This window comes from Larimichthys crocea, chromosome III (genome assembly GCF_000972845.2).
Source record: "Larimichthys crocea isolate SSNF chromosome III, L_crocea_2.0, whole genome shotgun sequence".
Lineage (NCBI taxonomy): Eukaryota > Metazoa > Chordata > Actinopteri > Sciaenidae > Larimichthys > Larimichthys crocea.
In genome coordinates this window covers 10217395-10231229 of record NC_040013.1, presented here as the reverse complement: position 1 = coordinate 10231229, position 13835 = coordinate 10217395, and the positions used below count along the sequence as shown (strand labels likewise).

Below are 13835 nucleotides of genomic sequence, written 5' to 3'. Positions count from 1 at the left end.
ACCACTGTAACAAAAGTTACTATTACTGAACAAGGTGTAATTGTCAAAAAGGGAATGTCTGACTAGATAATCTGTATCAGAACAATCTATTTAGACATATAAGTCCGTAGCATTTCTTACATAGATCGTGTGACCCGGTGAGCCAGGTATGCTTGAACCAGGTCTGGAACAAATACTTTCGGATGACGACCTCGTAGGCTGTGAAAAGAAAACACACATAAGCGGCTGTTAGTCACAACAACATCTGTCTCTCCCATGATCCACAGCCCCCCTGCCATCTGCATGTCACCGTGATTTTTACCCAAAGCACTCCAACATTACACTGGTTTGGCTTTTATACTGTATGAGCGATGAGAGGGAATTGCAAACCCTGTATTTGCGTTTCATTAATTAATTCCATGAAGTACTTTGAAATACTAGCATGTCGTCTTATGATTAGGTCATTCATTTGCTAATTTGCAAAGTGAATGAGTGCTTTAGCGCTGTGATTTTATGTTCTTAAGAACCTCATGCCTGTTTATGGGAAATGAAGAGTTTGGATGGCAGCAGCAGGCCTGAATGTAGCATAATTAAATGAGTTTGTCACCTAATGGGTAAATGGGGATTTTGGAAAAGACAAATTCATCATCTGTGCTATTGTCTGCTCCTCCAAATTTGTGCACATCTTTGTCTCATGCTTGATATGAGCGTAGTCTAAGGTGTTCAAAGACAAGACTGAATGGCTCCATATGACACACAGAGAGGGCACTGCAGGCTGTCTCCAGCAGATGGCAGCATACAGTGCATCGTGTCCTATGTATATGGTGGAACACAGGATGATGCCATCTCATAGCCAATAGCGAATACAGTACCTGCCTTTCTGTTTTTTGGAGGAATAAGAGGGACGGAGGCAATAGCTGTGGAGGAAGGGAGAGGGGGGTTCACAGGACATCACACAGGGGTTGTGCTTCTCCAGCCCGACTCACAGTTCACACATACATCAAGGCGAACATGTCGACATGTAAATATGCACATGAACAAAAATATATACGCCACGCACACACACACACATGCAAAGGCACACACACACACACACAAAGCCACACTGCCTCAATAGGCAAATAATTTAAACCACAGTAGGTTAAGGTTTAACATTTCAGCGAGGAAGCGATAACAGCCTATGCAGGTTCGCTTGTTATATATTCCGAATTTCTACCTTTCCCAGTAAAACACTGTCATGGGACATGAACAGAAAGGTGCTTTCAGTCAAAACAAAGTCATGGACAATGGAGTCAGTGACACCCAAATTCCTACCCGCTCCCTGTGTCTTTCCTCTGTTCTAGTGGTGTTCTTGCAGCCAGGATGCCAGACTGTTGATCCTGATGAGGAAGAGGGAGAAAATACATTAAAAACAACATAAGGATGTCCTGAAACAGATTGTTTTTTATTAATAAAAATATGTTCATATTGAGGATACTGTATGCTGTATATACAGTGGGTGACAAATTTAGTGAGTTTAAAGAGTGTAGGATTTAGTAGTCTTGGATTGCAACCCTGTCACCTCACCCTCTCCTTCCTCAGGTGAAGGAGAAGCTATGGTGGCATCAAAGCACACGAAAAACGTGAAATGCGTACTTTAAAGCTAGTGTGTTCTAGGCTACTGAAGAAAAATGACGGTTCAACAGGGCAAACTTTTTATTTTCAGGTGATTATACACTAATAATTAATTAATAATTGTGCATATTCTGTAAATAAACCACCCTAAATCTAAAACACAGGACTTTTAAAGGTCCCTAAGCGATACTTAATGCATACTGCAATCATTCAGTTTTAGTTAAAAATTAACCAAAAGTAGAGTGACATTTGAATGCGCCAATGACAGTACAGGTAGGTCTGCTCACCTTGCAGATACATCTCTTCTCCTTCTGTGAACATCTGATTGCACCTGCTGCATCTCGCACAGCTGGGGTGGTAGTGCTTATCTCCCGCCTGGAAAAGTGCACAAGACAGACTTGACATCACAGGAAAATGAAGATCGATGAAGCCTGCAGTAAAGCAAGTGAAGCGGAGCCGTGACTTCCAGGAAATACACCATAGCTACATTTCCTTCCTTTAACACCCAAACTCTGATAGTGCAAGGGATAGTTTCATCAGATCCTGTGTGCCGGTAACTGCTTTCGCAACCTTTCAATAACAAATGTTGAGGAAATTGTGGCACTGGGCAGCTGTTAGTGAATGTTTTTCCCTCAAACGGGTGTGCAGGCTTCCTGTAAATAAAGTGTCTCTCCACAGTTTATGTGGGATTGTGAAAAACAGTCCAGTTGTATTCTTTTAGACCTTAGATTGCAAGATTGTTTTGTTCATATTTGTTCCTATTTGACACAGTCAACCTGGCTCCAGATATCTGAGTGCTCCTCTTTGCGATAACCCACACGACGCAATCCGATAAAATGATCTGAAGGCTAGAGAACCTGAATTTCCATCTACACTGATGTGGCACTTTGTATTCAGAGTGCACCATTATGAAGCCTATGCGCTTTTGACCGGGTGATAAATACCCAAATGAAATGCTGTATAAAAACCCTCAGTGCCATTTCAGCTGGCAAGTGGCCACTCAGAGATATGGAGCCTCTGACTAATATTTGCATTTTACATTCTCCTATATTAAAAAGTCTACAAAGGGACTACAGTAGACACTTCATAGAACCTCCTACCCAACACTCTCCTCACGTATAATGTAAAAATGAATATCTCTCTCAGGGATAATAAAGGTACTTATGCTATATGTGTAGTATGCCATTAAATACTCTCCCTATTTCTCTCCACTTTTAATAGCTGCATTAATTACACCTGCTTTAATAAGCCATTCACATTGCACTCCCAGTGGCGCAGACAAAATGCAAACCCACCAAGAGCTATACAGTATTTGACCTGGGTCTTGGGTCACTGATTTGACTATCAGACTGGCTGCGATGCCTTTGGCCCCACGGATCCACTGGCAGCAGCTCAGGGGGGAGATGCAGAGGCCTTTGCTTATTGTCATAAAGGCCTGCCTTAGTGCTGGATTACTGTAAGCCTGACTGGCTGGCTAGCAGTGACATTTTCGTACTATTAAGTGACACATAACTCAGTGTCTGATTGGGTCAGTGTCTGCAGGACAAACAGGATAGCACTCGTTCAAGAGACCAGTGAGCAGAGAGAGTGTCAAGGACAGAGGTGCAGCTGATAAACTCGGCTCAGGCAATGTTGATAAGAGTTTCATAACAGCTGCATGACATACAGCATTAATGAATAATGATCACTTCCTAAATGTCAAATCACATTAGGTGTCTTATGTAATATTTATATAATTTGCAGCAGAGCAAGCTTGTATTGAGTATGCACAAGCATGTTTATTTAGGCAGAGTTGGAAAAATCTGCTAAGAATTCATCTTTTAGTTACTACAGTCATGTCAGTGACAAGATTACACTGCAGATTATAAGACTACATTTTACAATTTCATATGGGAAGCATAATATAGATATTACAAGCAACTACAACAAAATGTCTTAACAATGAACGTATTCCTACGTGCAATATGTAAATCCACATAAAGTGTGAGCATACTTTCCATATGTATCTGCTGTACTTGTAGTTCCTAAATGAACCTTAAGGACTCAAATTCAAGTGAAAATATTTGGTCCTTTAGAAATCTTTCAAACTTACCTTAAGCAGGATTCACAAGAAATCTAGGTGTAACCTTAATTGTCTGTTTACAGATGCATATTATAAATTCCACATCAGATAGCTGGCTGTACAGAGAAACATCTGTCTGCGCTGGGGAGCCAATCAGAGGGTTGTTAACGTTGAAGAGTGGGATGTGTGTGTCTTACCTCGAGCACCTTCCCTGTAATGAACTGATGACACGCCTCACACTGAACTCCAAAATGGATCTGATAGTCCTTCTCACAGTAGGGGGCGCCATCCCTGAGTGGAGAGAGGCATATCTCAACACCAGGGACTTGGCAGTAAAATATCATATTGTATGTGGACCTTATGCAGCCTGTAATTATAGGGGATATGAGCTGCTTACTTGCTGATGTACTCCCCAGTCAGCACTTTGCTGCAGGCCTTACACTTAAAACAGCCCAGATGCCACTGTCTGTCCAGTGCTAAAAGAGCCTGCCCGTTTTTAATGTCTCGACCACATCCTGCACAATCTGTGAAAAACAAAAGTAGCATGGCTTAAAAAAGAAATAAAAGTGGTAGAAGAAAAGAAAACTAGAAGAAAATACAAAAAGAGACCAAGGAAATACCTGTAGAGTGAATTACATACAGCCTTTAAAGGTCCCATATTGTAGAAAGTTAAATTTCTATATATTTTTTTGTTATGAAGCAGGTCTAGGTCATATATAAAATCTGTGATAGTATCAAAATGCTCAATCCATGGAGAAATGTACACAGCCTGTATTCAGTATAGTGCCCTTAAACAAGCCATCAGGATTTCCATAAGATTTTGATGTCACAACTATACAGTTATCGCCCTCAGCCATGCTCCCACCACAGCCCACACAACTGTCTGTTGAGCATGCATCACTCAGAAAAGAGTCAGGCAATCAGAAGAGAGGCTCATTAATATTAACAAAAACAAACCACAACACAGAATGACCTGTTCTTGCTGGGGCCCTTGAGGGAAGCCTAAGAGAGGAAATGTAAAACTACATTGAGATGGCTTTTGGTATTTAAAAGCACATATATACAGTTTTATGGGCTCTTTAATGGGCTCACAATATTAACCGGGGGGTAAATTATTGCATTCAGAGTTGTCAGCTATGACCCAAGACACTAGATGGTGATAGAGGGTAACTAACAATGTCCTGACAGCTGTCTCTTTCTATCATCCACATCTTTCTTACCATTGCTTTAAAAGCTTCATCCATATACTAGTAGGATTCTCTAAAAGTGTAAGAGGTTCTACAAAGAACAATCATCTTGTCATCTCTTCTTTAATGAATAGAGGATGAAAGCAACACAGAGCCCACTGCAACCACAGGGGATGATAACTCCATAAGGCATAACGAGGTTGCAATGATGACGTGAGGAGAATCAGCATGCCTTATTTATAGGTGACCTTGTCTAAAAGCTCTTCAAACGCCAACAGAGAGACTAGTGGGGGTGAGAGAGTGGGAGAAAGAAAGAGAGCAAGAACAGGAAGAGGACAAGAGGAAAGTGAAAGAGGGATGATGAGAAGAGGAGTTGGAAGATGAGGGGTTTGAGGGCTGCACATTCTCTGTGATAGAGCAATGGAAATGCATGGCCATGCATTATTTAGCAAGGCCTATCTTGGTGTTATTCATAAAGGAGCATGGCTGGTCGAACACTGCTGCGATTAAAGAGAAGAGGAGAGAGAGTTGGAGGAACTCCCTGAATGATACCTCTACATCATTCAGTCTTCAAGCTTAACTGGGTTGCAGGAGTGCTCCTTGCAAAGTATCTTCTGCTATACTTTACTGTCATATGTTAGCACATTTTCCCCAAATGTTAAACTATTCCTTTAAGTCTCTAGAAGGTATTATTGAGTGAACTTTTCAAACCCAAGACTGTTTTGCAGCAACACCATTTCATAAAACAGAAATATTTGTGGATGTATTGTGGTTGGTTTTAAACAACAAGAACAACAACGTTCAGTCTGACATTTTTGGAACTGTGAAAACCTTCTCTTTTAGTATTGGTTAAGTGATATTGGTTTGAGCAGTGTTTGGCACAAGTTTGCAATGACTGATGAGGTTAATGTTCATGATCCTATGTTTATAAGTTTTAAACTTTTGAAGTGATTTGAACCTTTTGGACGGTATTCAATTAGAATTATGCTAATAATGTGTGGGCAAGATGACTGATGTAGACCTGAAAGATATTTTTCACAGCAGAAATATCACAGTTACACTAAATGTCATGCATGAATCATTTCTGGAAGCTTGTTCTTCCAAACTTTTATTAAGTTGTTTTTCTGAAATGTTTTAAAGATTTCTTCAAGTATTCCACTTTCACTTTTTTAAAAAGCCATTTCTCTGTGGAAGCCAAAATAGCATCATGTGAATAATAATGTCTTCCTGTGTAATAAATCTGTGTGCATGTGTTTAACAGACGATGTCTACTTACTACTAGAGCCCAGGATGTCCTTTGGTCCTGGAGACATGGGCTCGACACAGTATTGACACAGACAGTCCTTCCCATTAAAGGTCACCCTGTCCCCGGCAGGGAACGGTCGTCTGGAAGCAGGGTGACATCAACAATTGGTCAACAAAACATGAGCTGCGGTAAATGTAAAAGTGTATTAACTGTGGCTTCCAGCCTGTCTGATGGGGCTTAAAATGACAGGACCTGATGATGTGGATGTGCATCAACACCATGTGCCTGAGGAGGCCATTTAGTCAGATGACCCAGGCATGACACACACCTCATGGTACATGGTACACTGTCAAATTAAATTGCTGCCAACTTTGTTCATCACAATTATTATTATTATATTATCATTCACATGATTCTGAGCAGAATTTCATTATGACTACATTTAAAGGATCTGTACACATGCAGGAAAGTAACTCCACAGAGCTACTTTGTGGAGATTTTGGTCAGAATCGATTGATATAATGAACACCAATGAGAACATTTAAGTGACGTTGGCCAGAGATATGTTTTAAGCACAAATTCAATCAGGAAGACTGAGATACTTTCAAGCTCTGTTTCCTATTAAATTATTATTGATATTTCCAGCATTTTCCAGACTTCTTTAAATAGGTATGTCACTGTTTTCTCTCTTTGAAGGCTTCATTTGGCTTTATGTTGGTAAGACCTGTGTGCAAATAGTTTTCCAAAAATAAATAGCGGTGTATCCTGCAATGCAATTATAGTATTTCTAGAGTGAAATAAAGTGTTGGTTGATCTGTTGTTTATCAGCTTGTGTAAAATGAGGCTGTGTGTCTTACTTGCAGATGGTGCAGACGAAGCAGGCAGGGTGATAGGTCTTGCCCAGGGCAGTGACCACTTCCCCCTCCACAAAGTCACCACAGCCATTGCAGCGAGTGCCGTGCATGCGTTGGTAGTCTAGCGTACACAGATATTCTCCATTCTTCATGAAGAAACCCCCCTGGGCGAGGTCACAGCCGCACACTGTACAGGACACACACATTGGTATTCTGTGAGTCGGGTCATTTGGTGCTTTGCCCATATAACACATAAAGCATCCAACCATCAAGCCGCCCAACTCCTCCATGCATCAATGACTTTGTTAAGACTTACTAGTCTGTGTAATCCAGAGAGGCTCAGTTACTGCGTGAAATGGATGCTGACTACAAAATCAGTGAAAACTAGATTTCAACAGCTTTGTGCGGTACAATGTGAAGCGTTACTAAAATCCTTTCATCAGTGGTGTTCAGAGTCACAAGAAAAAAAAAACCCAAAGCCTCTCCTTTTTTGAAGAACATTGGGGGCTCATGTGGATTAATCAGCATTTCCACTGCAAGGTCTTTTCATTGTCAATGGTGAGGTAGACTGTTCAATGCAACAACAATTCGACAATTGTCTACCCCAGGAAATGGCCTTGATCTGTTTCTGAAGATAACTGGTGCTAAATGCTTCATACCACACTGTCAGTCTCCAACAAGCTTCCTTCAATTCAAATATAACCTTGCCATCTACACAAACATGAAAGAGTGGCAAAGGAGGAAATACTACTTAGGGAACAATTAAGAGTTTGGGATATCTTAATGTTGTTGTGACATTGTTATTCAGTTTTACTAATGACCTATGTTATGGAATTTTCTATCCTTAGGTTACAGGAGGTCACGTGTGGGCTGTGAGGTCCTCAGCAGTATTAGTTGTTTGGCTTTGGTTGAAAACAGTAGGTGCCAGTCTATCTCAACACTGTGGTGGCCAGGGTCGACGAGACCTATTGCTGCCTTCCTAGACATAATAGATAGCGTGCTGATGACGTTCCAATCTGCATAAACAGACATCTGTGTCTCTAGACTAGAATATGCTGACAATAACACCTCCATGGGTAAAAACATTCTCTTTGACTAATTCTGGGCATATAGTATTTGTGGTGCTATCTTGGGGTTTAAAGTCAATCCACCAGGATGAGTTGGGGCAGAATGTGAGACCGACTCAGGCACTTCTGATGAACTTTGAGAGTGTCTCTAATTCTCCTTGATCAAGCGTCAATAAATAATACAGCGTAAGACACCTGAGGCTCCTGAACACTTTCTTCCTTCCTGACCTCACCATTGACCTTTGACTTCAGCAGTTTCTCCACAACAACCTACAATGGCTTTCATCTTTCATATCAAATACAGACGCTCAGTGGTGGCTAAAGGTTTGTGGCTTTTCGCAGTGTACGGTAACAGCGACAAACAAGACCACAAAGCCATGCAAAGAGTGGTTCATTAGATGAACATTTAATAGTGCATAGTTGGTCAAGGGAGTCATCGGGATTCACCATGAATATCTGTACCAAGTTTTGTGACAATCATGGTTCAAGGGGCAAGGGATGATTTCTATTGCTCCTCGGTATGAACTCTGGGATATACATTCCTAGGAAACAAAGAATGTCACCTCGATTAATGTAAATAGGGGTATGTGTTTTTCTTTTTCCTAAAATTGGTGATCATCTTCTTGGTTTTGGGGATGTTGGACAGCATGTTGTTTTCTGTGCACCATCCTGCAAAATTGTTACTTTCCTCACAATATTAATTCTTATCATTGTTTGTAATTTGGCTGATAATAATGTTGTCATCCATAAACCAGAAGGGGCCTGAGCACACAGCCTTTGGTGTTCAATACGAGAGTGGATTAGAACTGTCTGGGGTCTAATTGTGAAGATGGCCAATATCCAGAGTGTGTTACAAGCACAGAGGGCTAAGTTTTCTAATCAGTTTCATTGGAGGAGATTGTATAGAATACTGAGCTGAAACTAACTATAACTGTAGCTATTTCTCTAAAAGCCGAAAACATCAACCTCATGGTACCATGACAAGAAAACTCAGGGAATCAAGTGGATCTATCTTCTTGGGACCATGAACATCATGAATAATACAGGATTTTACGGCAATGCATTTAAATCCATTCAATCATCTAATATTTGAAGTGTATGGTGTGTAAAGTTTTTTTTTTTAACCTTTTGGATATGCCACAGCTGAGAGGGAAAATATTTAGATGTTTGAGATGACTGCACTTAATCATTCTTATGCAATGAGCCATGATAAATCCTGGGGATGAATGAGACGAGTGAGGGAGAGAATCAGATTTAATTGCATTAGGGCTCAGGGGTGATGAGATTAGCTTGTAAGCTAACTGAGTCGAGAGAAAACCAGCAATGCAGATCTGGTGGCCTTTGACTGTGATGTCCATCTACCTTAGATTTTCAATATGGATGCAGTTGCATATTTCCAATTACATTCTTTTGGAAATTTCCGTAGGTCACTTTATGAAATGGAAATAAGAGTAAATTCAGGGAAACTGAAAGGTTCTGCTTTTATGCATTTCACACAAAAGCAGCCGTTTGGGAATTGTCTGCCAAGTGTTAGTATGTGTTAATAATCTTTGAGTGTCAATAAGCTAGCTCAACTTGGCATGACTGGGTTTTTTTTATTATTAGTCCTCCTACAGTTTGGAGATTGACAACAGCACACATAAATTTAGAGCAAGGACTAGGACAGTGTGTGTTTTGGCTATCAAAGCTGTCTTCTTTGACACCCACTCACACACACACACACACACACACACATACACTTTTAGTACTACAGACTCTCTAATGGCATGCATATCCACTTATAAAGGACAGAATTAGGTACTAATCTCAGTGTTTGCTTGTGTTATTCCTGGCCTTTGGTGAACTAAGCTAACTCTATAATAGTACTCCAGTCACAGATTAACTACAAGGGCTTCAGCAGGGCAAGCGCAACCTACAGGAGTGAGACTGCTTGGTCGGCCGTGGGCGGCTCTATCATAATCATGCCAGAATGCCAGAAATCCATCAGTAATAAGTCATAACAGTCTGAATGGTACTTTCATTTAAGTCTGTAGGTCTGAGAAGTGAAGATGAGGCATGCCACCGGGTATCCTCCTCATTAGTGGAGGGTGGAAAGGATGATGTGGCCTTTAGGGACTTGTACTGCTCCTAACCAACTTGTGATTGAGATACTTTTAGGGACAGTCGTGAAAAAAAGACCACAAATTTGTTCATTTGCACTTTTTGCCTAAGGTGCCATCAGGTATGACTCTTCTATACCTGCAAACTATCATTTTATAATAAAAAACACAAATCAGTTCAGCATAGGCAACATTAAGCAGCTTGTACTGAATGAAAGGAAGCAAATGTCCTACTATTGTGACAGTATCAAATTATGGTAGCTCTGAATTTTAAAACTTCACACTTTAGCTGCCAATTTTCACACAGCCCCCACATTCTTCTTCTCCTATCAGATAAATACTCATCTAAGCTGTCTGAGGGCTCATTTTTAAATTGTAAACAAATAACTGATTTACCAAATTACCATCTATTTCAAGACAATATTAGGGTTGTCTCACACGGCATAAGGCTGAGCCAAATCACAAGTAGTAAATACTAGTGAAACTCATTCAACACCTGATATTTAATGACTTATTTGTATTAATCATCTGTGAGGTACCGTACCTTTGCATGTAAAGCACTTGAGGTGGAAGTGCTTGTTTTGCACTCGGAGCACTTCACCCTTACATGGCTCCCCACACTTGTAGCACTGAATCAGGGGCTTCTCTGTGGAGTGGTGGTGTGTGTCCTGCGCATGAGCCACTGCAAGAGAAGGAGACATTAACATTACTACTGAACTGTAATGTTGAGTCATTGTGGTCTCTGCATGGGGGACTCACTGCAGTTTTTTAACATTGCTTTTAGTGTCTTATTCAAGCAGTGTTCGACTGAGGACCCGCTGAATCTGCAACGTCACACAAACACCAGAGATAAAGACCAACTGCTGAGAGCCTGTCAGGGTAAAAAAAGAACAACACTGAGCAGGACAGCACAATTTGGGGTTCACGGCCCAGATACGCTCTCTAGAGGGCAACGACCTAAATATAGTCTGTCTTGATCAGTGAGGGATGGAGAGTCAAAACGCTGAGAGGAGCAGGGCTTGGTAAATGGCAAGCTAAAAGGATACTGATAAAATCGGTTTCACTATTAAGTTTCAGCCTCAAAGGAAAATATCAAGGGCCATTTGCTGTCTGCCTGGTTTATGTTCCCAGTAATCATTCTGCAGTGCACGCTATATATGGCTTCTTCTTGCCAAGTTTAAAAGTTAAGTTTTGGTGCTACTTCTATGCAAACATTCAACATTGAACAGATTTTAGGGGGAGCTGAACAGTTCTAATCTTCCCTGTGTATGTGAGGTGGTACTTATCTCAGATAACAATAAAACACAGCAGGCCTAATGTTTGCTGTGATTGAATATCTCACCCTGTGGGAGTTGCAAATGAGTGAATGAAAAAATAGCATTTGTCAAGTATCTTCCTGGAAAGGCAGAAACAATAGTCCTCATATTTCCAACTACACTGTCCATACGCAGATGCCAGGAAAACAAAAATAAGGTCAATGAGGCAGAAGAACAACTGTGAAAAGACTTAGTCATAATCACACCTGCAGCTTAGTGAGGCTGTACTTACGCACATCTCTGCTTTGAGCTAATGTCAGCGTATTAATATTGACATACTGATGTTTAGCATGTGTTTGTGTGGTAATCTTTTCTTAAATTTGTGAGCATGCTAACTTAGCATTTACCAAAGAACAAAAAGTACAACACGTCTGATGAGAAATGTCATTAGTTTGGTGGTGGATTATAAGCTAAATGAAAAGTACGCTTCATCCTTAAAGGGAGTATCTAAACCAAATTCAATAGCAATCAGTCCAATAGCTGTCAAAAAAAAATAAAAATCACACAAAGACACAAATGTCAACCTCATGGTAGAGCTGGAAAAAGTCAAGGGGAACCAACAAAATCATCATTTAGGAACCATACATGTCTGTACTAAGTTTTGGGCCAATCCATGGTGTAATTATTTCGCTGAATCCATAAAAACTGTGTCCTGCTGATCTTTAAGAAAAGGCAGAGGATTGTGGAAGTCAGAAGGCATCATTCTCCAGGGAAAAGAAATGCCTGTACACAATTTGATGGTAATCCCCCAAATAGTTGTTAAGATATTTCAGTCTGAAACCAAAGTATTGCACTAAAAGACTAACATTGCTGTCCTTAAAGCCACACTGGTGCTGCTGACATGACTATAAATGGAACTGAAATATCCTACCTTTAATGCCACAATTTTTACTCTGGATGCACTACCGGTCATAGATTTAATCTGAGTAAAGATTTAGACATTACTTTCTTAATGTGATGTATTGTGACAGCCATCATATTTAGATAAGACAAAGAAGGTTTATCAACTTGCTTTATCTCAAAAAGCCATAACCAGTATGATCTGTAGATCTTTGATATGTCAGCCTGTGGCCCTCCTCTGTAAAAAGTCTGGGCGTTGCTGACATAGACAGACATTATTACAGCACTACTGTACGGGATGTAAATACTGCTGCAGTGCCGCACTGCACACAGCTTATCAGCTATTCTGACACCGGCAGATTATTTCACATTCAGGAGCATTAACTAGCAAGGCAGCCTCTTTCTTTCATCTCCCATATCTCTCTTTTTCACACAAAGATGCACGCACACAAACACGCAGGCACACACTAAGAATACACATGAAAGGATCCTTGCTCTTTCTGCTCCGCAATGATTCATTAGTCTGCAAGGCTAAAATAAGACACCACCAAAGGCACAGAAATAGCATCATGACCAATCGATGGTCTACCAAAGGGAGACGTTACTCTGGATTATTGATGAGTTGGCATACCTTGCATCCCACTTCTACACTTGCAGTGGCTGTCTGATATTGAGAGACAGTTTAATTTCAGAAAAAAATCAAATCACCAAGAGAGCCCAGTTGTCAGAACATTATTTTCTTAATGAGACACTTCAACAGTCTTTGGTTCATCCTCTAGGGGCAGTCTGAAAATGCCCTGTGTTAATTCTTATTTGTAATTCACAGAACATCAGTCTATTCATGATATGGGTTGAAAGGGAACTGAGAGAAGTTGTGAAAAGCAGCGGATGAAGAAGAAGACAGGATAACAGGAGGGAGGATGGAAATAATGTGGGTACAAGGGGTTGGAGGGTGGAGGACCTGTCTCCCTGGTGTCTCTGATGTGATTACACTGAGCAGGACAATGAGTCATCTCTGGGTGAACCAGACTACTGTGACAGTGAACTGAGCCTCAGCAGCTCTGTGTATGTGTGACATCGCACGTTCATACAAAAACACAAGCCATCTGGGTAACTGCATTCTGCAAATATATGCAAGTCATTTTAAGACTCGTAAACACTATTAAACCTGGAGGCACTTAAAGCAGATTCCAGTTTATTATAACTTGTTTTTTTTATTCGTAATGATAACTGATAATTGCTAAGATTTAGAAACACAGACATGATGACAACAAAGTCCAACATGGCCAGACATATGACTGGTAATCAGACTGTTTCCATCAAACTGCATGTAGCAACAACTACACTAAGCACGGAAAGTCAAAGCTGAACCAGGAGTTTGGTCTGTGAATTAAGATTACTCTTTACAATGACCAGTTTGGGCTGTAATTTTACCATTCCCCTTCGTTTTCTCTTCTGTTTCTTGTCCTGTCTGATGCTGTCATGTTCCTAAATCTCTATAATTAAAGAAGTACTGTACACTTGCACATGTTTTTTTGAGCTGTAAACTTAATTATATGACTTACTGTGCT

The 13835-nt window shown here is 40.5% G+C and overlaps 1 protein-coding gene across 23 annotated transcripts in view; it reads right to left on the bottom strand.

Annotated features, from left to right (window-relative positions):
• ablim1a (actin binding LIM protein 1a) overlaps positions 1–13835 on the bottom strand; it is a 39850-nt gene that overhangs the window by 9225 nt on the left and 16790 nt on the right. For 15 of the 23 annotated variants that reach the window (XR_002041597.2, XR_002041596.2, XM_019254568.2 and 12 more), the window contains exons 2-10: positions 10653–10790; positions 6946–7129; positions 6119–6228; positions 4053–4179; positions 3853–3946; positions 1881–1968; positions 1294–1358; positions 852–896; positions 121–198 (exon numbers count right to left, since the gene is read on the bottom strand). Coding sequence is in view for 21 of the 23 variants with exons in the window: in XM_019254568.2 (XP_019110113.1) it covers positions 121–198; positions 852–896; positions 1294–1358; positions 1881–1968; positions 3853–3946; positions 4053–4179; positions 6119–6228; positions 6946–7129; positions 10653–10790 (929 nt within the window). In the remaining 2 variants the exon portion in view is untranslated. The remainder of the gene's footprint in view (positions 1–120; positions 199–851; positions 897–1293; positions 1359–1880; positions 1969–3852; positions 3947–4052; positions 4180–6118; positions 6229–6945; positions 7130–10652; positions 10791–13835) is intronic. The other 8 variants (XM_027277324.1, XM_019254563.2, XM_019254578.2 and 5 more) reach the window with 1 other exon arrangement.